At 37.7% G+C, this 24,396-nt stretch overlaps 1 protein-coding gene across 9 annotated transcripts in view; it reads right to left on the bottom strand.

Annotated features, from left to right (window-relative positions):
* The window catches only part of LOC585447 (sorting nexin-33), a 50,036-nt gene that overhangs the window by 4,409 nt on the left and 21,231 nt on the right, over nt 1-24,396 (bottom strand). For 2 of the 9 annotated variants that reach the window (XM_030992863.1, XM_030992862.1), the window contains exons 3-14: nt 22,052-22,183; nt 19,633-19,647; nt 15,630-15,742; nt 9,441-9,537; nt 7,896-7,949; nt 7,700-7,771; nt 6,679-6,793; nt 6,233-6,363; nt 4,969-5,072; nt 4,251-4,354; nt 3,659-3,736; nt 2,224-2,253 (exon numbers count right to left, since the gene is read on the bottom strand). In XM_030992863.1, coding sequence (XP_030848723.1) covers nt 2,224-2,253; nt 3,659-3,736; nt 4,251-4,354; nt 4,969-5,072; nt 6,233-6,363; nt 6,679-6,793; nt 7,700-7,771; nt 7,896-7,949; nt 9,441-9,537; nt 15,630-15,742; nt 19,633-19,647; nt 22,052-22,183 — 1,045 coding nt within the window. Of the gene's footprint in view, nt 1-2,223; nt 2,254-3,658; nt 3,737-4,250; nt 4,355-4,968; nt 5,073-6,232; nt 6,364-6,678; nt 6,794-7,699; nt 7,772-7,823; nt 7,950-9,440; nt 9,538-15,629; nt 15,743-19,632; nt 19,648-20,685; nt 21,784-22,051; nt 22,184-24,396 lie in introns of those variants that run through there. The other 7 variants (XM_030992864.1, XM_030992866.1, XM_030992858.1 and 4 more) reach the window with 7 other exon arrangements.

Genomic DNA, 24,396 nt, shown 5'->3' with positions numbered 1-24,396 from the left:
CAATCGGGTATAATACGACTACAGACGACACGACCGCAGTGTTCACATGCATGCAACATACGCAAAACCGAAACGCCAGTAGAACTTTGGTCTGTTTTGCAAACGCGTTAACCAGTATTTGCCATGCTACACCCCCTTAAAATGTAGCCTATTTTGGCACCATGCTTATGACCAGGAGTGGACAAGGATTTTCTGACTTTTTCTTTAATAAAAGGTTCTTCCTTGTTCACCTAAATGAAGCCTATTTTATGTGCATATTTGTGTCCATTGCAAGTATGTTTTTATCTGTGTGCAGTGCTTTTCACTATTTGTAAAAATTAAGAAAAAAAAATTAGGATTGAGAAAAAGTTCTTGAGAAAGGTGATTTTTTCCCCCTCTGTTTAATAAAAGGCGATTTGTAAAAATTCAGAAAAAAAATTAGGATTGAGAACAAGTTCTTGAGAAAGGTGATTTTTTCCCCCTCTGTTTAATAAAAGGCGATTTGTAAAAGTTTCAGAAAAAAAAATTAGGATTGAGAACAAGTTCTTGAGAAAGGTGATTTTTCCCCCCTCTGTTTAATAGAAGGCAATTACTTAGATGAGTTTGGCAAACCTAGGTTCACTCTAACCATGCATGTACGTGTGTGAACATTGCAACATATACAAGTGCAGTGCTTTTCAATATTCAGCAACACTTCTTTTTGTGCGTGTGTAATTAAGGTGCTTTATGTTAAATGTGTGTTTTACAGAGTCAAGTCAAAACATTGTCAATGTTTTTTTTATTTGGCTATTACTAAAGAAATATATATGATTTATATATGATAAATTCCCTCTTCTTTTCTTCTATAGTTGGAATACTGGTGGCAAACATATCCCAATTGATGTTGGTTGTTAAATATGTATGGTCGGTAGTTTCTCAAATGCTTATACATCTGAAAGTTTATGCAATAGTCATTAAATTTGAGATATTGGTAGAAAGCTTATTCCAACTGCTTGTTTTATAGATGTACGTGTGACAGTTTTTTATCTGAAATTGTATGCAATAGCAAGTAAATGTGGGATACTGGCAGCAAACATATCCCCATTGATGTTTGTTGTTAAAGATGTATGGGTGATAGTTTTTTAAATGCCTATAAATCTGAAAGAGTATACAATAGTCAGTAAATGTAGGATACTGTTAGCAAGCATATCCCCATTGATGTTTGTTGTTAAAGATGTATGGGTGATAGTTTTTTAAATGCCTATAAATCTGAAAGAGTATACAATAGTCAGTAAATGTAGGATACTGTTAGCAAGCATATCCCCATTGATGTTTGTTGTTAAAGATGTATGGGTGATAGTTTTTTAAATGCCTATAAATCTGAAAGAGTATACAATAGTCAGTAAATGTGGGATACTGTTAGCAAGCATATCCCCATTGATGTTTTTTTTATTTTATAGATGTACCGTATGTGAGATATTATTTTGTTAAATGCCTATGAACCTGAAATATAAAATGAAAGTGAAAGAGCTCAGTGCATGAACTCAGCGCACAGAAGAGCAGATAGATATAAAATATCACACTTCTGAGAAATATCCAAATAAAAAGAAAATAAAAGACAAAATTATATCAAACAACTCAGTGATTTAAGTCCCCAAAATAATGTTAAAGAAAATGATCAAATAATGATATGAATAAAATAAAATAATAGAGTCCCAAAACCCATTTTATGAATGAAAGAAAGCAATTGCATGATATGATCGATAAAAAAATAGCTTTTTGATAAAATGTAAATAAATGTAAATAAATGAGTTATTAAAGAAGATGAGAGGGGAAAGAGTATGGTAATAAATAGAGAGATGAAAAAGCCCAAAACAAATTGAAGAAAAAATCAGTTAGATATGTAGAAAGTATGAACAAATTAATTAAAATATCTTAGCCAGAAACATGGCGGCAAAAATGTAAGCAAATTACAAAACAAAGCACAATTCTTAGTTGATATCCTTTTTTTCCATATCATTTGATTTAAATCAGATTTTATGAAATAAGATCAATTAGTTTCCTTTACCAGAAAATGAAAATTCATTACGTCTTGTCTTACATTTATTGTTTGGTGCCCCCCCCCCCCACCCACCCTGTGAATATCATAAATGAATGAATATAAATCAAATGTGAAAGGGTGTTAGCGAAAGAAACAATATGAAAATAAATGTGAAATATATAAATGAAAAGCAAAATAAAATAAAAGATTGGATATCTCTCTACCTTGAGGCGGATCATCCTTCCCTTCAGGGTCTGTGGAAACAGGGCATTACCATATATGGGAAGGGGGAGGAGACAAATACAGTTAAGACATCATGCATATTCATTACACTCATAAATATTCATCCAGACAAGTGTGTGCAGATGGCAAAGCACAGCTTAAATGGTTCACGACCTCAGAAACAAAACCCATTTTTTTTTGGTATTATTTTGTTTGAATCAACAATCGATGGCAATCATGAAATGACACAGATCATATGAAAAAGGTGTAGAATACCGGTATACAGTTTATTTTTTCCTTTTTTTTTCTTCTCACTAATATTTGTATCATTATTGTTTTAATTTGTTTTTAACAATTATTATAAATAATAATAATAACAATAATACCAAGAGTTCCATATCAGGACACTTTTTTATACTTTGCTAAACCTATGCTTTGCCACTGCAGAAAAAAATCATAAGAATTTTTTTTTTTTTTAAATCATACAACACTTAAAGCTTATCTGCCGTAGTTTACAGGAGGGATTAGACTGCCCTGCAAGGTCACTGGACAGGTGGTTATCTCATCAACTCAGCTCTCAGTTAACATAAGAAAAAGAGGATCATGGGGGACCAATGGTCACTGATTAGGCATTGTTTGTTATATAGAGGGCGCAAGTAGCTACAAGTAGTGCAGTGGGCCTTTAAAAGACAGTGTAATGTAAAATATCATGCACTACAGCCAAAACATAGTGAAAGTAATGCAGCCCCAAGTAAAAATAAAATATATAATTGATCATTCCACATGCTACAATAGCACATTCATAAATTCATTTAAATTCACAAATAAGAGACACAGCCTTTAATGTTTTCACACACAATTGTTTAAGTATATGTTTTTATGGTACTTCCTAGATAACAAAAACTAAATTCTTCTATTTTCTTCTGGAAACATTTTGAAAATTTATGGCTAAGGATTTGGAACAAAAAGATAGTTGAAGAAATACACTCAGAGTTGAAAATAGTTCAAAAACATAATTTTACTTTCTCACTATTTTTCGACTATTTTGACTAGGAAGAACTGTCTTTAAAAAAAAAAGGAAAACATGCATGTTCTGATAGACTACGTGTGAACAATTTATATTCAGAGCACATTTGAGCATTTCATTTTAGTAACCCAACTTAAGGTAAAATACTTTGATACTGATAAGCGTTGCGCCATCACGTTGTCAATCAAATGCCAAAATATTGTGCAATTGAAAATTTGCTATTTAAAAATAAAAATTTCCATTTCAAAGGTTCAAATGAATGCCAAAGTTGGCTAAGTATTCACTTGAATACTGGCCCTTTTCTTATCCATGCTATAACAGATCCTTATTTGAGCGTTTTGACAAAATATGACTGAGTCATACACATGCTAGTCCTGGCCATACAGGTCATTTTGATTGCAAAAACTCACTCGGCCTGTTGTCGAGGTTGAAGGTTGTTGCTAGCTCCGTGAAGGAATTGCCAATTTTCTGGTATTCTCTCTTGAAAGCTGTAGATGGGACAATATACGAAATACATGAATGAAGATTGAGTTTGAAAAAAAAAAATCATAATTGCAAAACATGTACAAGAATAATCTTTGGGTATTATCTTCATACGTCACTTATGAATAGAGAATTTGAATGGCTCAGGGAAAATTTGTCACAGAAATTTAGCATTTTTTTTTTTTAATAGGTTTTTTGAAAAGGGCCCTGAGCTAATCTAGAGTCAGGTCAATCCCTACTTTGTTATTTAACCCTGATATAAAGCCCATTTTGATACATTTCTCCAACAATGCCTAGTAGGCCTATTCACTTCACCACTATTAAAAAGGAACATGTTGCAATGGTGACATAAGTTCTAAATGTTTCTTGCTGTAGTTATATCATAATTATGACCTGGGCTAGTCAAGAGCCAAGTAAGAAACTAATTTTGCCCAGATATCAAACTGATTTTGATCAATTACTCCAACAAGGCCTATTCACTACACCACTATAAGGAAACATTTTAGAATGGTGACTTACGTCCTAAATGTTTCTTGCTGTAATCATGTATAACTTGTTGGATCACTGCTACACTGGAGTCAAAACTCTTGGTGAAACGTGTGAATGTGTCGTGCTGTCTCTCACTGTCAGGTAAATAGAACAACACAAGATTTTGAAGAGTAACTCAATAAACATACATGGTTGGATGAATGATCGAATGAATGCATGAACAAACAAACAAACAAAAAAACAAGCAAGGAAACAAACACTTTTATAAATAAAAACTTGGAAATAATCATCCTACTGCCCTGAAAATAAAAGAAGCATACAACTTTGAATAGTAAATCAATAAATACATGTGGATGGATGGATGAATGAATGAACAAACAAATATAGATGGATGCAACGATAGACAGACTGTTGGATAAACAAACAAAATAAATGTACGGCCGGTGCATAAATGAAAACTGATTACATATCTTTCATGAGCACGAATCTAGTATTCGTCTCAATTGGTTTTACAATTTGGAAACAAATGGCCTTGATCTGCCCATGCCCAGATAGTTTACGAACTGGCTTACTAGGGACTTTTAGATTTGCACAACGACAACGTGGATTGCTATGATCAACGTCCTTTTAATGCACTGCCTTGAATGGACATCACACGAATCAGTCCACGCAAATCTAAAAGTCCCTACTATGACCTTCTGCACATGGAAAGTGACGACCGCCTCCCTCTAGCAGTGTGTATACTCACATGGTTGCTACGTCTAGGTTGTTTGCAGGAGGTTCAATGTTCTGATAGAATGCTGCCCCTAAAAATTCATCCTTCTCTGCCTTCCTCTTCCCTTGTTTCCATAGCTACACGCAAAGATAAATGATAAACAGAGTATTAACGTTTTGTTTTAATTATTGGAAAAACATTTTGCAGTGTGTACTTTGAGTATTACAAAATGTTGGATTATGCCTTTTGTGCCGTAAAAGTTTCCAGCACACATGTTGTGAAAGGACTTTCAAACTTCAATTCAGTATTTTTGTATAATTGTTAGTTTGGCTCCAAAATATCTTCCAAGGGCATATACTTTATCTGCCCCGAGGAAGTAAAAAGAATCCTCTGAGAAAAACTGGCAACAAAAATAAAGAAGAGACAGAAAAAGAATAGGAGGAAGAGGCAACCGTGGAAGAGGAGGAAGAAGAGGAGGAAGAAGAAGAGGGAAGAGGAGTGAGAGAAGGAGGAAAAAGAGAAAGAAGAGAAGGGAGAGGACAAGGAGGAGGAAGAGGAGGAGGAAGAGGAAAAAGACGAGGAGAAAAAGGAGGGAGAGGAGGAGGGAGAGGAAGAGGAGGAAAAAGAGGAGGAAGAAGAGAAGGGAAAAGAAAAGGAGGAGGAAGAGGAGGAAGACGAGAAAGAGGAAGACGAGGAGGTAAAGAAGAAAGAGGAGGAAGACAAGGAGGAGGAAGACGAGGAGGAGGAAGACGAGGAGGAGGAAGCAAGGAGGAAGAAGAGGAGAGAGAGGAAGAGGAGGGAGAGGAAGAGGAGGGAGAGGGAGAGGAAGACGAGGAGGAAGAAGAGGAGGGAGAGAGGAGGAAGAAGAGGAGGGAGAGGAGGGAGAGGGAGAGGAAGAGGGAGAGGGAGAAGAAGAGGAAGAAGAGGAGGAGGAAGAAGAGGAGGGAGAGAGGAGGAAGAAGAGGAGAGAGAGGAAGAGGAGGGAGAGGAAGAAGAGGGAGAGGAAGAGGAAGAGGAAGAGGAGGAAGAAGAGAAGGAGAAAGAGGAGGTGAGGAGGAGGAAGAGAAAGAGGAAGAAGAGAGAGAGGAGGAAGAGAAGGGTGAAAAAGAAGAGGGAGAGAGGAGGAAGAAGAGGAGGGAGAGGATGAAGAGGGAGAGGATGAAGAGGAGGAGGGAGAGGAGGAGGAGGAAGAGGAGGAGGGAAAGGCGGAGGAGGAAGAGGAGGAGGGAGAAGAAGAAGAAGAGGAGGAGGGAGAAGAAGAAGAAGAGGGAGAGGAAGAAGAGGAAATGCATATCACCTTCTCATCTGTACATGAGGTGAAGTGTATCATGACATCACTAGGACCTATCACAGGATGAGCCGTCATTCTGTTCATCCATCTTTGTAACTGATCCATCCTCTTCTCAATAAAAGCTTCCTCATAACGACCTACAAACAAAGCAAACAAAAGCAATGACACATTTAGAATATTCAGAACATGAGGCGCGATAATTCAGTGGTAGAGCAGTGGTCTCGTAACCAGGAGGTCCCGGGTTCGAAACCAAGTCAATGAAGTAGTGCCCTTACCTAAGGTATTAATCCGTTCCGATTGATTTCATATTGCATCATTCCTTTTAATGCAAAGATTAGTCAAATCAAATAGTGTGCTTAGCGAAATGGAAACGCGCACAAAAACCATTGGCATTTTTTGACAAAAGACTGCGAAGCACAAAAGCCCCTTTCCCATATGGATCATATTCTTACCTGTGACTTGTTTATCTGGAAGAGGTGGAACAATGACTAGTGTGAACTTCTCTGCTAGCCTCTCATATAGCCAGTCAAAGTGCTTGTATCTCCGGCTCACTCGAATGCCGGTATTCTAAGAACAAAATTATAATAATAATATCAATCTTGTAGGAGCGCTAAAAAATGAATTTACTGAGGGAAGAAGTTTTTTTAGAAAGAGGCAAGACAGGTTAATTCTCTGATGGGAAGTGTGCTAAATGTTTAGTAGAAGCCACTGGAAAACATGTTTTTTCTTGAAAGATAAGAGTGTGGATTTGATAGATAATAGTCTGGACTTGGGAGGAATTAAATTATATAACAGTATGAAATAGTATATAAGTAAGGAAATACATTCCATGATAACAATACATTGAAATATTGAAGAAAAAAACACATAAACAGCAATAACATCCACAAACAATATATGCATATAACTCATTCAGTCACTTTACATGTATAAACATTATTATTTTAACAAATTTGGGGGGGGGGTCATGGAAGCACCCACCCTAGCGAGATGAGAGAATTATCAAAGTATTTTGTTTCTCCCTGAACACATGAGAGCAGAGAGAAATGCAATTTCTTGATCTGATATACATGTATGAGATTATCCTAATGGATATTTTTTCTTTCTATATATCCTTCAATGTGCCCCCTCCCACTAATCCCTCCCCCTCCCCTACCCTTCTCTCTTCTCTCTATCTTTCTCTTTCTGTCTCTGCCTCTGTCTCTCTCTATGTCTCTCTCTCTCCCCTCCCCCTCTCTCTTCTCTCTATCTTTCTCTTTCTCTCTCTGTCTGTCTCCCTCCTTCCCTCCCTCCTTCCCTCCCTCCTTCCCTCCCTCCCTCCCTCCCTCCCTCCCTCCCTCCCTCCCTCCCTTCCTTCCTCCCTCCTTCCTTCCCTTCCTCCCTCCCTCCTTCCTTCCTTCCTTCCCTCCCTCCCTCCCTCCCTCCCTCCCTCCCTCCCTCCCTCCCTCCCTCCCTCCCTCCGCTTGTACTTACTGATGGTGTAACTTGGTATGCAATGAAGCTCTTGATTCCCTTGAGTTTACTCTCTTTCTTTGGGTTCTTGATCTCCCTCCCTCCCTCCCTCCCTCCCTCCCTCCCTCTCTCGGCTTGTACTTACCGACGGTGTAACTTGGTATGCAATGAAGCTCTTGATTCCCTTGAGTTTACTCTCTTTCTTTGGGTTCTTGATCTCACACGTGTATTTGCCCACCGTTTCTTCCCATCTTGGGCCATCTTCTGCTTCCTGGTAAAAACAAACAAACCAGAGCAATATGGTTTCAAGGCTGTAGCCTACTGCTCAAAAATTGTCATAATACTGGAATAAATATAATATGGTCATGGTGATTTAATGACACTGCTGAGGATTTGCAGCATATATGTATACGATTTATATGGTATCATTTTTTCTGTTAAAAACATTCAAAGGTGCAGGTTCACTGACGACAACTTCAAATAATCATAACTTTCCTATTCCTAATCGGATATTGCTCAAACCTTCACTAATTTGTTTCTCTCATTTTCTGCTTTAATCAAAGCCAACTTAACATCAGGATGGACTTCCCCTTTAAGATATATGTTAGCATTAACAACCTTTCTTTATTTTGTTATTGTTATTATTATCAATTTTTTTTTAGTGTAAACATTTAGTAAATTTTCAATTAAAACGGATAGCTGTACACAACTTTGACCGAACGGATTCTTGCTGAACCTAAACGGACATATATGAAGTGCATAGAGCAAGACAACTTACGGTCCTTTTTTTTCTTCAAAATGTCCTAAATCGCAGAAATCTGTGTGTCCGCTGAGGAATCTCATTCAGGTATTAAAGGGCTAGAAAAAGCCGACTTGCTGCTGCTCCGAATAAATAATAATAATAATGATAATAGTGTAAACTTATAGAGCGCACACACCGTCCAGGGACACTCATGGCACTAGCTCACCAACAGTTCATAAAGAAAATGTTTATTTGATGAAAGAGTTATAATATCAGAAACTCAAAAACAATTTTGCAACATTTGAATCACCCATTTCAATCCTCAGCTCTGCATTATCATCATCATCGTCATCACAACTACTACTACTATTATTACTATTATAATCTCAATAAATAGGTAAATAAATCAGACTTACTATTAAGGCTGTGCACAACAGTGTAATGAGGTACCAGAGTACACTCCCAGGCTCACAAGCGAATACTCGAATATTCGGACGCCATGTTTTTTAATAATTTTTTTGACTTTTTTTGACTTTTTTTGACTTTTTTTGATTTTTTTTTAATTTTTTGATTTTTTGATTTTGTTTATTTTTTTCCTTTTTTTGCCACTACCATACCACTCGGCAGTTTCCCAGGTCCCTCACCGAAAACGCATGCAATTTTACTTTGAGTTGCAGTTGAAGGCGCCGATTTAATAAGAATAATAACAGTAAACAATGCTGTTTTAAAAACCAAAGATGGCAGAATAATCCATTTTCCTCCAAGTCCAAACAGAAATCTGGACATTTGGTCCCAGTTTCTGAAAGGTGAGTTTGACAGTGCTTGAGTTGGGAAACATTTTTACCGACGGTACCATGCCAGCGGCTGCTGCTCTCCCTGGCACGGGTAAGCGTGGGCCTGGACATTTCTTCTTTTTTTTTTTTTTTGCGGCCGAATATTCGGGTACGAGAAATCGTACCCGAGTAGTTGTCAACCGTGCGGGTACTCGAGCATTCGACTACCCATCGCAGCCTTACTTACTATGATTCTAATAGTTCCATCAGGTGATGCTCCCTTCTTGGGTCCTCCTCCCAATAAATATGCTTCTCCTCCTGTCTTTGCAAACACTGAGAAACGACTGCATCATAGAAACAAAACAAAACAAAAACAAGAGAAATTAAAGCTTTATATATCCCGCATACTAAGAATCTTGCAATCTGATTGGTCTTAATGATAGATACATGTAAGTACCATCTCCCTGCGATAAGACTTTTGTACTGTAATTTTTTGCTGCTGCCCCACTTGCCCATTGAATAAGCGTAGCAAAGTAGGTTACACGAAATGTCAATGTCAAATGAACGCGCATCGACTGCATTACATGTATGCGTGTTGTGCTTTGTAAAATCTAGCTGAAGCTAAACTGTCTGCAGACTCAGTTCTTTAAATTATGTAAAACTCACCTTAAATTGACCTTATTGCTGATGTGGGATATAAAACAAATATTAACCTCCTTTACTCGGGCAATGGATACAAACTATCATCACCCGGTGATGATAGTTTGTACCATTAGCCTCTTAGTCGATTAATATTTGCTTACTAGTTATTTGATCTCAGACAGACTGAGAGATCGCTGCCTCCGTTTCAGTGGTCATTGCTGGAGGAGCAAGAGTGAAATCATTTCACAAATGCTCTTCTGGGAGCCTTCAGGGGTCAAACGCACCAGAGGGTGCCCAGCAATGACTTACATTGACCAGTTAGAAAAGGACACCTGTCTACCAAGGCAGGAATTCCCAAAGATCATGGAGAATAGAACTGAATGGAAAAACCTTGTCAAATTAGTGTGAGTACGCTCAACCTCATAGTAGTAGTAGTAGTAGTAGTAGTAGTAGTAGTAGTAGTAGTTATATGAATCTTTAGATTCAAAGAGATTACCTTCTGACGAAGGTGAGAAACAGATTCATTCATCTTCAACAAAGCACTACAGGCTCCTTTGTAGAATGATATGATAACTTTAGATTTAGAAGTTATAAACAAAACCTGTCTCTATATTTTGAGATTGGAGACTACGGAAGTTTAGATCTGAGACACTCATCTGCAAAATAAAATTAAACTTAGGATTTTAGAAGAAGTTTATAAAAGAGGTGTTTGATAGCAACCTACATGTATGCACCATGACTTGTAAAACTGCACTAGTTTAAATCTTAGATACCCATCTGCAAACTGAAAAGCAATGCAGTACAGTTTCAGATTTTCTCTGTTAAATAATTTAAGTAGTCAACCAAGCAAACCTCTGCACCCATGAGTGTAGAAATTGGAAAGAAGCCATTTTTGTTTTCCTTACAGACCATTTCCAAACTAAACAATGAAATAGATAAATTTTAAATAAACGGAAAGCTTAAAAGCCATAGATTACAATAATATCAAATCTTAAGTTTTGAAAATTGAAAATAGTCGACCTAAAAACTTGCTATTGACTTGATGACACCATAAAGAGTATGCATATTCACAATGACTTTGCCTTAATTAATCCTTTGCCTCCTGGAACCTGGTGGCCCCTATATTAAGCTTATGGCACTAAATGAATTCAGTAGTCAACGGGTTATTAAAGCATTGTTCATCACCTCAGCTCTATAGGTGAACTGATGGGGTCCACAGGTTATGTTGTCACTGTAATTTCAGCAAATTTGACCCCTGTTGATCCATAATTTGGAGGGGTGCAGAAAATGAGGTTTTAATTTGCATTTGTGCAATAATGAAAGGGTAAATACTTGTTATTCCTTTATATTAATAAGTTACATTCTTCAGTTTTCTATTTATATCAAGTTGTATTTTCATCAGATAAGGTCTTTAATAATGTAAGAAGTCCATAAGACCAACCTCTGCACCATGAGTTTCAAGGCTGCAGTAGTTTTATGCACGCTATCCACACATTTGGAGGGAAGCTTCTCCTCAATCACAGCTAACTGCCTCTGTAACATCATTCCTCAAGATCAGACAAAGCTCACAGACAAAGCTCACTGTCAGAGAAATCTCCAGTAAGAAGCACTTCACCAGCAAGACTAGTTACACGGTCACCAGGTCCAAATTCATCCACGTTGCTCCAAAAGCTACTTTTATCGCTGTCTGAATATCTAAACTCCACCCTGATGTGACAAAGGTAACAGCAACAATTACTATAGAGCTACATGTAATAATACATGTATGTAGTGTAGCGAGACCAGTACATTCTCTGGTCCAGTCCACAGTTGTCTATCGTGCCCCTACAGCAACTTCTGAACTTCAATCAGCAGCGACCCAGCACAGGAAGATTACATGTAGCTTCTTCTCAGCCTTGATGCAGCACTGGTGTACAAAATCAAATGTGGCTTGATGTAAATTTCCAAAGGCATGTAGGAGATCAGAGGCTTGTCACCAAATGCACTTCACAAGATCTTTAGTTTTTGTGCAGCCTTAATGAAGCGCTGATGATGTGCCTGTGTTGAAATGACCAGCAGAGTATAGTCCTGAGAGTGTAGTATGAAGCAAATCTCACAGATAGATATCCAAGCATTGGGATGTGCTGAAAAGCTGGATGAATGAAGGTGAGGAATTAAACAAAACTTTAAGCTCTGGTGTACAAAAAATGCTCTAATGTAGACAAGGATATTCCCAAAGGCACCTAGGAGCTTAGAGCACATACAGATCCCAATAACAGCGCATCAAAGCTCTGAGATATTCCTTGTCTTTATCCTCTTCTTTGTATAAGGCAGCACACATCAAGCAATTCCATTTAGTTGTTGCAGCCAGAACTCTTATTTGATCATCGATGGTTAAAGGTCCAAGACAAATGAAAACAATATAAACAGTACATGAATCAACAGCCACGTCATGCATCAAGGAAGTACCCTCTCAACAATCCTGTTGAAGGCTGTTTCTATAAGACTGAACTAGACAAATGTTATTGGAAGCAACTGAATGTCCATTCTGGCCAAACAAAACAGGATCTCACATTTCTTTAGAGGAAACAAAAAGCTACATATATTCCTTAGAGAGGACACACCAAAGCAGGAGCCACGTCAATCGATATCAACGAGAACAGAGTCAGGGATCTGTCCAAATATTGTTTCTTCTGACGGTCCTAAGGTGGGATACACAAGAAACTCTTGAGAAATGACTTGAATCCACTTTAATATTCAATTGTTGAAAAGAGCATAGAGCACTCAAACAAATTTCTCTAAGTGTACATGAAGTTATGATCGTGAAGCCTCTGGATCCCTCAATGCAACCCTGACCAACCATGCATGTGATTGGCTACTGACGTTAATGCTTGGCCTAACTGTCCAATCAAATACCTCCTTTTACAACTCAGTTGTAAACTTACGTTTCAAATATACATGTACAGCGGCAATCTTTGCCAAGTGAGGATCCTTTAAAGGAGTAATGATTTGAACAATTTAAACTGTAGAAGGCTCTGGTAAAAGGAGAAGAGAAAGATTTGCCGCTACCTAGATATCATGTTTAGGGTGGATAAAGAAAGTCTAAATTTGGAAGAAAACAAGAAGCCACGATATAATCCCTGCCATATGATCCATAAGAGTGTAGAAAAGACATATTCAAGAAACAGTTAGCGTCTGGTAACATTATAAGACGTTTGCTGGTGTTGTATTGCTGATTCATTCAGGATTAGAAATCAAATATGGGTGGAGACACGTAGAAGAAATGTGGAAGATGATATGTGATACCCCCTTTGAACATGCAAAGGGTGTTCAAAATATTGTTTTGTTGTTACAGATGCTCTTTTTTAATTTGCTGCAGCAAAAATGAGATTTGAATGCAGTGATTTATATGATTTTCATCGCAATTTGCAAGAGCTTTTTCTATAGAGGTTTGACTGTCATGGGCCCTATTTCATAAAACTTGATATCAATAACGAGTAACAAGCTACTGTTATAAGCTACTGAAATCATGGCATCTGATTGGCTGAGAGCAAACTTGATATCAATAACAAGTTACAAGCTACTGTTATAAGCTACTGAAATCATGGCATCTGATTGGCTGAGAGCAAACTTGATATCAATAACAAGTTACAAGCTACTGTTATAAGCTACTGAAATCATGGCATCTGATTGGCTGAGAGCAAATTTGTCATAGAAATTTAGCATTTGTTATAGATAACAAGTTTTATGAAACGGGCCCCAGGTATCGCCATTAGGGCCTATTTCTTCATCACTGAGGACTACCTTGCACTGGTGGTTATCCGGCATGCTAGGAGCATGTTGGCTATAAAGGGTCAAAGCCTTTACTTGTAAGCTTCACTGCGTACCAGTGTGTTGGCTCAGTAGAGCGTCCGCCTCACAATCGGGAGGTCGTGGGTTTGAACCCCGGCCGCGTCATACCAAAAGAGGTTAAAAGACGGGAGTTGCAGCTACTTTGTTTGGCGTTCAACAATAAGGGATAGAGCAACATCGATCTGGCGCTGCTCAGTGGCTGCCGGGCTCACGATCAATAGGGCAAAAAGAATTTCCATTTTCGGTTTAACTTAAAAAAAGATTGGAGTGGACTTTAAAAGATTATTATTATCATTATTATTATTATTATAAGCCATAAATATTAGGTATCTTGCAGATTCGCTGCAGGCATGTATCAGCCAGACATTAGAAATAATAACCCTTTCGGTTTGCCAAGTCCCAGGAGGGCAAAAAGCCACAAAATATCCGCAAAATAGCAGGAGACAAATATAACTTTATTTGAATACCCTATCTGCCACCATCAGTAGAACAGTATATTCATAAAATACATAATGAGTTATAGATTTCTGACAGATATGAAAAGGGCTAATGTCCAAGACTCTTCACCTGCAAATTAGCAACTTCCTGATTGTTGAAGAGCATATCTAATGCTCTACGGCAGCATAAATATCACACACAAACAATGCTATTCTGGCCGTTTGCCCATGCTTCAAGCGATCCAGGAAAAAAATATGGGGATCAGACATTTGTTCTGGCGACATGCTTCAGGCCTTATATCATCAAAGGTATGGTTGAGATAAAAGTTGGAATTTTTTTTTCTTGGTTAATTTAAGGTTTCAATAGGGTTACGACTACTACCTCAGTACCACCAAGATCAAAGCCAGCCAGACAATAGCCAAACAAACCATCAACCAGAATGGTTAAGCACTGAAATGAATGTATCAAAGGTTCCTGGGTTGAAGTGGAAAATTTGGTTAGTGTCAGAAATTGATGCAGAGAAACAGTCACAATAACATTGCGTGTGACATTGTGTGTCATAAATGCATCTACATGTCCTCAAAACACTTAACTCATTTCCCGTACATTATTCTTCCTTTATGTCATCTACCTGTGTTGCCACTCTTCAGTTTGTATAATAATATGTCCATTTATGAAGCACAGTCATTGTATGAATATACTCTATTGCGCTTTCAGGTAATACAAAGTTTTGGAAAATTTTGAAAATGGGCTTGATAGTGATTCTTTACAGTTTTTATATATTTGGATGCCCCTGTGGATGTATTATAAGCAGTAGAAAATTTAGCCCCTTTAAACACTTCTGCTTTCGAGACAAATTGAATATCAACATTTACTGGTGCTCCCAGTAAATTTTGATAAATTACAAATAGCGCTTACAATGGTAGCTGCGACCATGAAAATCTCAGAATATGTAAGTGTGATATATAATTTCCAAACAGGAATAGCCAATCGGTCAATTTTAGTCAAGAAACATTGTTTTATGGCTTAATTAATATCTTGACCTTGAGAGGGAGCTATACAACTTAAAGAGTTTATTATTTACAATCTTATAACTTTAGACTCGATCACTTAATATTGTAGGATCGCATATGCTTCAAATATGTTCATTTGAACCAAATTCATGACCCAATACCAAAACTTTGTATTACCTTAAATACAAAGAATCATATTATTACTCCAGCTGTAGCTGAGCTGCCATAAAGGCGCTAAAGCATTCAAGGATTTCTTCCCACCTGGTACCATTTACTTCACCTGGGTGGAGAGTGGCAACTGTCGATTAATGTCTTGCCAAAGGACATTAGTGCTGCAGTGGGACTCGAACCACGAACCCTGTGATCCACAGTGTGGTGACATATCCACTAGACCACGACACCTCCACCTTGTACTTATCAAAACTGTTTTTGATGTAAATGTACAACAAATAAACTTCACACTAAAAAAAGACAAGTTTGACGTGTTGTTGAGTAATTCCTTCGATCCTTACCTTGCAAAGTTTTTCTTGACCGTCCCTGACCGTGCTGATGCTTCGCTGTTTCTCTGTTTGAATTGCCTGTTTGGTGCTGAAAGCCCGTAGTTGTTTCCGTTTAATCCAGAGTCCTACCAAACAGTCAAATGGAAATTAAAAAGTGAGTATGACTTAAAGCTGGCTGGCATAATCTTGAAGGTTAACAAATAATGAGGAACGTTAGAACGAGTGGGAACTACCTATTCAGTCAGAAGTAAATAAACTATGGTAATACATGGACATACTGTCTAGAAAAATGAATGCTGTCATTTTTTTTCAGTATCCCAAAGTAGGACACACATGTTCAACATTACCATATTTTCACAAAAACATCTGATTCTCTCTCTTTTTCTCTCTCTTTCCCTCTCTCTTTCACCAGATGTCCCTTCCTCTCTTCTACTCACCATTACTTCTCACTGCCCCCCCCCCCTCGCCCAGCCTAGCTACCCTCTCTGGCTCTCCCTCTTTTTTTTTTTGTCCAGGAATTCGCATGAAAAAGTATTGAAAATCATGATTCAGAATAATCCCTTCTATTTTCAATAAGGTGAATTGATTGAGTAAAAGTTAGATTTTCATTTAGAAAGTTAGGAAGCTTTCAGACAATATAGTTCCTCAGAGAGGACTTAAAGCACTTGGTCCCCTGGTAGCTCACTTAAAGCATACACATACTTTCTTAGTAGTCCCATAAACCAAACCATCAAAACAAATACATAGCTATTTAGGTTTGTTAATATGCTACACCTGTTTTTTGTTTCTACATCACATTGGGATTTGTCAACCAACTTTTACATCCAGTGGTTGGCATAACATACGTTATCAGACGATCCACTTCTTTTTTCCCCAAAATTTCAGAGTATTCATTATTTAAACATTGTTTGTTTAATAATCATCGAAAACAGAGCCCCAAAACAAAATAAAACAACAAATAAAGTAGAACCATGCAACACAGAATATATGCATCATGCATTTCATCTGTCACCCATGCATAACAGCCAGCTGAGCCAGGCCTACACATATCCCTTTTAATTAAGAAAATAATAATAATAATAAATAAAAATCAAAGAAATCAATACAAAATCTAGAAGGGAATATCATATTCTAAGCTTTTAAAGCATATATCTTGGTTTAGGACTAGGACAAAAGAGATATGATTCCCTGATTTTTATGTGAAAGATATAGAAAGTAGAGACTATAGAGACACATAACATCAAGTGGAAAGACTATAAACCAGAAATGGAGTTTGGATAAAACACTTAAAGCCATTAAAATAGCTTTTATTGGGATATGGTCAGATTTTCGATGTTCAGTACAGTAGAGTCATAATTTGCTGACGCCGGGATGTACTGTACATACTGTACACTTGTCTTGCACCTTACATGTATGTAGTGAAGAGGATGTGTCATAAAGAAATATCTACATTTAGATGCATGCATGTGAACCTACATGATTATGTATTTATCTACAAACATTAAACCTGTTTAAATTGTTGATGGCCATTACATAATCGTCTGTGTGAATGATATGAGACTGACTGTACAAATCCTTTTTATTACTCTCGGGTAATTTCAGGTGATAAAAACCCGACTATTAGTAATATTTATCGGCTTTTGATCCAAGCTTTCTATTCAATTCAGTTTCAGATCTCTAAAGCTACACATCTTCTGTCTTACTTTCTTATTGTCCAAGTTTCCAAACTTAATTTTTGCTTTAATCATTAATAGTCTTGTGACATATAAAACTTGGCCTGTCCATGTATTATACTAGAATATTCCTTCCTGTTTTAAACGACTCTCGCAAAATTGAATCACATGGTAACCATTTCTTTTTTATTATGACCATTCTTAAATTACAGTAAAACATGATGTATCATGAACAATTTATTTTTCTGATAAAAAAGAGGATGGTTGTATACCAGTAGCTATTTTATTTCTTTCATTTAAGTTTAGGTTTGTACTATAAACACATAATGAAGTGAAAACAAGAGCATGACAATGCTTTTTCTCCCTTTTGACTAAAATCTAAAAATATGAAGTGAAATTATCTTACTGGTGGGTAAGAGCTACATGTGTTAAGTAAATCCTGATTTCTGCATGACAGAAAATGAAATATTAATTGATTTAAGATCAGTTTATCTTTAAAATATTAATAAATCATCATGCCTTGAAGCAAAGTCTGATTTCTTCAACTCACCCAAGGCCTTGACTATTATTTGTGATGCCACAAACAAAAATACTGAAGACGAACAAAAACTCACACCAAAACAAGTAACATAGCACACACATGAAAACCACACATACACAGAGACTACATACAACATAATACAGTGTACACTGAAGGTATGACTTTTAGTCTTAAAAAAATACCTTAAGTTACCAGTCTTGTGAAAAACTATGTTTCTCCTCGAGTTCTAAACAGTTGAACTACAATGTATAGTACATGTGCAACACTCATCATTTTCTAGATTCATGCAGATTTCATGAAAGACTATTACTGTATAACAAGTAAAAGCTTCATGAATATGTATCAGATGCTTACAAATTCATGAATATGCATCAGGTAGTCAAAGACAGGAATTAGACAGCAAATGAAAACAGCAAAAAGCTCAATTTCAGCTCTAAAATATACAATATGTAGCTTACAAGACACAGACATATCCACATTAATATAACATGTAGACATGCATTTCTTTGCCATGTCTCCCTAGATAATAGACAGCATTGGAGCCAAAATGCATAGCCTCCTCTACATGGTGGTGCAAACACCCGTCTACTATCTTACTCACTGACTTGGATCTGTTCATGTACCTGGGGTGGTATTGGCCAGGTGGCTTGGGATCGACCTGTCAATCATAATGGGTCTCTATGTAATACAATGGTATGGGGGAGGGGTCACTAATCTACATAATGATGAATATGCATGGTGTAAATCATGAATATACATAATACATGAATATGCAAATAATGTATGCATACTCATGTTATGGGAACTCAGATATGGATATGAATGAAAACTGAGCTAATTGTACTACTGAAAGACATTTACATTTAAAATTACTGCAGTCCATAACTCAAGAAATATACAACCAAAATAAATCATAAAAGAAAAGACATGAAGGAAAATGAGAAACTGCAATGCCTAGATTGGGCAAAACTACACATTTTAGCAAGCATTTACATGTACATGTAACATTTTAAAAACCATGATAAAAATGTACCATTTTCAATGAAAGGTAGAAGGTTGGCAAATAATGTGTTGAAATACTAGCCTTGGACCACACAAACATGCAATGTTCAGAAAAAAATTCAGATACACAGACAGATTTTAAAATTGCCCATCAGGAAATAAAAATATATACAAGTATGTCACCCATTTGAAAAGGATAAAATATTGCTTGAGAGTGAGGTACAAAGAAAAATTATTAGACGAGGTAGATGTACATTCAGTGTAATTATATACAGGTTTTCACGCTGAATCTTGGGTTGTGTAGGGGGAGGGGGGGGGTGGGGTCGAGAAATGAATAACAAGGGTGGATTATTGAAGCGTATTTTCAATCTGAACAACAGCTTTGATCCTCAAAAAAAAAATTAATAACATTCTTTCTTTTTTTTTAACCTAAATAAGAAGCTACAGGAACCTACATGTACATCAGGGGTGGACATAAACAGATGCCCCTGACACATGGGTGCCCATTATCTAGCTGCGGACCTCCAATATTTAGGAGTTTTTTCATCAGATTCATGCATACTGAATATAAACAGTTGAAATCGGAACCCCCTTCCAAACCTTTTGTATGGAGTCCTGCCAGCATGTACTTTTAATAGTCAATTACCCCACTGTAGGAACAAAGGTAAACTATTTCCTGATGTGATGAGAAGCCTGAATACACAAACGTGTAGCTAGCTAGACTAGTACAAACAAACAAACATGACTCATATTGAATTCATGAAACAAAGCTGCTACAGACACATACATACATTCTTACCTGGCTACTAACTTCCTGGTTTCATGTAACAAGTTGACGACAAATAATGGGGAAAATAACATGTTATTGTCAAGCTTTCTCGCCTTTGTGATCAAAATTGAAAAATTGGAACATACATGTAGGATCATTACCATTAATAACGTTTCACATGAAAGTTTCATGCTGTGTGATAGGTGTTTTTTTTTGTTTTTGTATGTGTTCAATACTATTATAGATATGTATTAGGGAATCATTTGAAAAAGATGCAATCTTTACCTTATTAAAGATACACTTTAATCCAAAAGATAGGGAATAAAATACCTTAAGGAAAACTCTAAAACTCTAGCAGATTAGCCCTGCACAAGTTATCCAATAAAGTCTACTACTACATGTAGTACTAACCTTGTAACCATGACATAATTATGGGACCAATACCTGACTAAAAACATACTGAACAAAATAATTCACTACCCCTAAGGGCTAAAATTGGTGAGTTTGCTATCGGCACTGTGTCGCTTTGGGGGAGTTTACTATAGCTTAGAAGTGTAGTGAGGTATTTAGGAGTAAACTCCTTGGATTCAAAATACTTCGGGAAGTTTAACCTGCGCTTCTTACTAGCCCAAATTACTCTGTGATAACACAACTAATGTATGGTTTAAAAATAAAGGGGTTTAGGGCAGTCATGCAACGGTGCATAGTTGACATCTGTGAAATATTTTTATAAAGACATGCATTTCACACAAAACCGATCTGAGCTACTGCAGTTCACTTTATGGGGAGTCTCTCAAAATAAATAATAAATGGGGTTGTTTTGAAAAAAAATAAAAATGAAGGTTTGTTAGATCATTCCTGGTAAAACAGCAATTTCACTCCATGCTGTGATGAACTGAAACACGCACAAACATTGTTCCACTGAAAAGGAATCTTCAAATGGTGAAAAAAGTGTGTCTTCAGTGAAACTAATTGATTTTCATGGGGCACGCAGCAAGGCTTTTAAAAATAAACTCCATTCCAAAGGTCAGGCATTGATTTCAGAGATAATTTTCTCTGTTTGATCATCGTCCTCTTACTCACTGATTGATATCTATCCAAAGTGCGTGACTGCCCCTTCCCCGGCCCCCTCCTTAGTCCCCTCCCCTCCCTCGCTACCAAACGACTGCTGCCCTCACCGGGCTGGTTAGTACTATCTTCCGCAGCGTCACCATCGCCGTTATCCAACGAGCTGAGGTACATGCTATGTCGGAGGCTCGCGGCAAAGCGACGCTGCAGGGGAGATAAATGCCTGCGTCTGGCTATTTCGGGGGACGGGGACGTATCTATAGATTGGTGGCGTGTGACGCTGGGGGAGGTCGGGGAGGTCGTCGAGGTCAGGGAGGGGGAGGGGGAGAGGGACAAGGAACGGCCCGTGTTGGCTAGGTTGATATGCAGGGTCTTGCCTTGCTGTAAGACGGAGTGGGGTGGAATTAGATACAACATATTTCTTCAGCTGTCCCACATATTAACATTTGTGTTATTCTCAGCTTGTTCAAAAATCTTTATCACAGTCCCACATGAGCATTTTGGTGTCAGATTTAATCCATTCGCAGCTAATCTAGATCTACATCCCCCAAAACGAGTACGCACCTTCTAAAGCAAATTTACCCAAGTCTCAATAGGTCATGCAATGGATAAAGTAGAAGAAGAATACAAATCATGGTTGTACATTTTGTTCTCATGAAGACTTTTGTTGAAGCCACCTTATAATAGTTCTTATACCAAAACATTAATGTCCTCCTCCTCCTCCAAAAAATTAATGAAAAAGATAGTAAATTAGTAATACGTTGAAGAAAAAAAGAAGAAGAAAGTGTATTTCTCATATTTATGTACCTGTTATCTTTCTGTTATTCTCTCTCCCTCCTTTTTTTTTTCTTGAGATGAAAACTTACTGACTTCATGAATGTACACCTGTAGCTGGTATAATTTGAAATCATATATCCTCTTTCATTTTATCTAAATGCTTTCAGAAGGTCTACTACTGTAGCCCAAATGGAAAGATACTGACTAATTTAGTCCAAGCAACCTAACATTTGTTATCAGAGTAACATGTCGGTCAAATGAAAGACAGTTGGTTAGTAATAAATAAATATTAAGTGGTCCCATATATAAATATCCATGTCATGTTTAGCTTTCTTTTTTTTTTACTATGTGTGGTCCACTATGTGTGGTCCAACATGCTAGAATTCAAGTTTGGTACGTGTTGTTGGGCATCATAGCATGATTGGCTAGCTCTCTGGTCCCTTTCATTTTCCCATTCATTATTATGTGAAATCATGCTTTGTTACGTCCCATAAATTAAAATCTATGTCAGGTTTTGAAAATGTAAGTGGTCCCACATGTATAGATCTGTGTCATGTTTTTTAAAACTACAATGGTCCCAAATGTTAGCATTAATGTATAATACCTGTTGTTGGGCGTCGTAGCTTGACTGGCTCGCTCTCTCATCCCACTCATCATCATCCCACTCATCGTCTTGTGAGACCGTACTCTGCTGGGTGGTTATAGGCTTGCTGCCTTGGTTCTCCTCTACCATCTGCTGAAGGGAAGAAGGAGATGGGATAAAGAGGAGAGGAGAAGAGGAGAGAAGAAGGGGAGGGGGAGAGAAGAAGGGGAGGGGGAGAGAAGAAGGGGAGGGGGAGAGAAAAGGGGAGGGGGAGAGAAAAGGGGAGGGGGAGAGAAAAGGGGAGGGGGAGAGAAAAGGGGAGGGGGAGAGAAAAGGGGAGGGGGAGAGAAAAGGGGAGGGGGAGAAGAAGGGGAGGGGGAGAAGAAGGGGAGGGGGAGAAGAAGGGGAGGGGGAGAAGAAGGGGAGGGGAGAGAAGAAGGGGAGGGGAGAGAAAAGGGGAGGGGGAGAGAAAAGGGGAGGGGGAGAAGAAGGGGAGGGGGAGAAGAAGGGGAGGGGGAGAAGAAGGGGAGGGGGAGAAGAAGGGGAGGGGGAGAAGAAGGGGAGGGGGAGAAGAAGGGGAGGGGAGAGAAGAAGGGGAGGGGGAGACAAAGGGGGAGAAGAAGAGGAGAGAGAGAGAAGGATTGGGGAGAAAGAGGGAGAAGAAGAGGAGAGAGGTTTAAGAGAGAGGTTAGGGAGAGACAAGGGGGAGGGGAAAGAGAGGGGGTGGAGAGAAACAAAGGAAGAGGGGGTGGAGAGAAACAAAGGAAGAGGAGGGTGAATGAGAGAGTGGAAAGAAAGAGAAAGAGAAAGAGGAGAGAGGGGGAAGAAGAGAAAGAGGGTGAGAGACGGAAAGTAATGAAGAGAGGAAAATAAATTTGACAAGAAGAAAGAAAGAAAAGAAGAAAAAAGAATACCAACGGGGGATAGAGCGGAGACAAGATTTACAAATCGGGGATAAAGTTGGAGAAGAGAGGGGAAACACAGAAAGAAAGAGAGAGAGAGAGAGAGAGAGAGAGAACAGAAAAAGTAAATAATTTGCAAGTGAATTTAAATTCAAAGTAACTTCAATTATTTGTTTGTGTTTACTTTGCTTTTTGTATTTAGTGTTTTTTAATAACGGATGCCCTAAAAATCTACAAGTTTTATGAAACAGGGCCCAGAACCTCTCTCATTTTCTCTACAACATGAACAACAATTACAAAATGCAGGCATACAAGAGTAATGTGCACATGGTACATGTAGTTGGGTACATTCTTCCACTCAGAGATATATTGGACATGTACATTGGACATGTATGTACACATAACCCTTGTCTCTGTTTCACGGTTCTGGGGGGCGTTTCACAAAACTTGTCATCAGTGACAATTGACAAGGTGTGTTATAAGCTACTGAAATTCTTGCTTCTGATTGGATATCAGCAGATTTGTCACTGGTTTTTGTTATTTGTCATTGAAAAAAAGGCTTTGTGAAACAACTCCCTGGTGTGCTTCCTCTTTAACCGAAGTGCAACAAATGACTCATTAACACATGAACTACACTGTATTTAAAGATAAAGTTGAGTTCTGGTCATGCCATTGCATTAATTGTGAAAGAAACGCTGTGGAATTGATCAGAAAAGGTTGATCAACTAGCATATACAGTACATGTAAGTATTGGTGTGTACTGCAAGGTTATGGAATCATCAAAATGATAAGAAATTTGACCCAGTCTGTACAAGCACTGTACACAGAAATATGTATATGGGACTACACGAACATGTGGCGTAATTTGTATGCTGTTACATGCCATATATACTTAGGTTTGAAGAGCCATGCTTTACAGGAAACATTTATTATGTGATGTTCTTCCACACAATGCTAACGCTCACAATTTTTTTTTCACCTCTTCCCAGAACTCAACCTTCTCTTTAATACTATCTAGATAGAAAGAATGAAAAGTGACCAGTTTTAAAGGGGGCTAATTGCTTTAAACCAAATCATTTGTCAAGAATTAGCATTAAATCAACTTTGTACCTGGCTTCCAAAGAGCAAACAATGAAAGAGGAGGAAGGAAATAAGGATTAGTACATCTATCCTGTAAATAAGTACTGTACATGTCCTGTATTATGTATCATGTGTATTTTAAGGAGATTACCGGTAGCAACTTTGTAAATGTCTATCCCATTCAATTCAATATAATAGTTGCTGTTTGACATTATCTTTTTAATGCACAAAATCATGTTCTTCTTTTGTTTATTATTGAACTATTGCATGTCAATGTACTGTACATGTTATTCACAGGGAAAAAATTAATATTTATTTATCGGGGGCTATTTATCAAGCTTGCCTGCATAAAAATAACACTCTAAAATGTGTTTTGCATTGAAC

Source organism: Strongylocentrotus purpuratus, unplaced genomic scaffold, assembly GCF_000002235.5.
Source record: "Strongylocentrotus purpuratus isolate Spur 01 unplaced genomic scaffold, Spur_5.0 spur5_scaffold_20, whole genome shotgun sequence".
NCBI lineage: Eukaryota > Metazoa > Echinodermata > Echinoidea > Camarodonta > Strongylocentrotidae > Strongylocentrotus > Strongylocentrotus purpuratus.
Note: the sequence above shows the minus strand (reverse complement) of the source record. Positions and strands in the feature narration are given on the sequence as shown.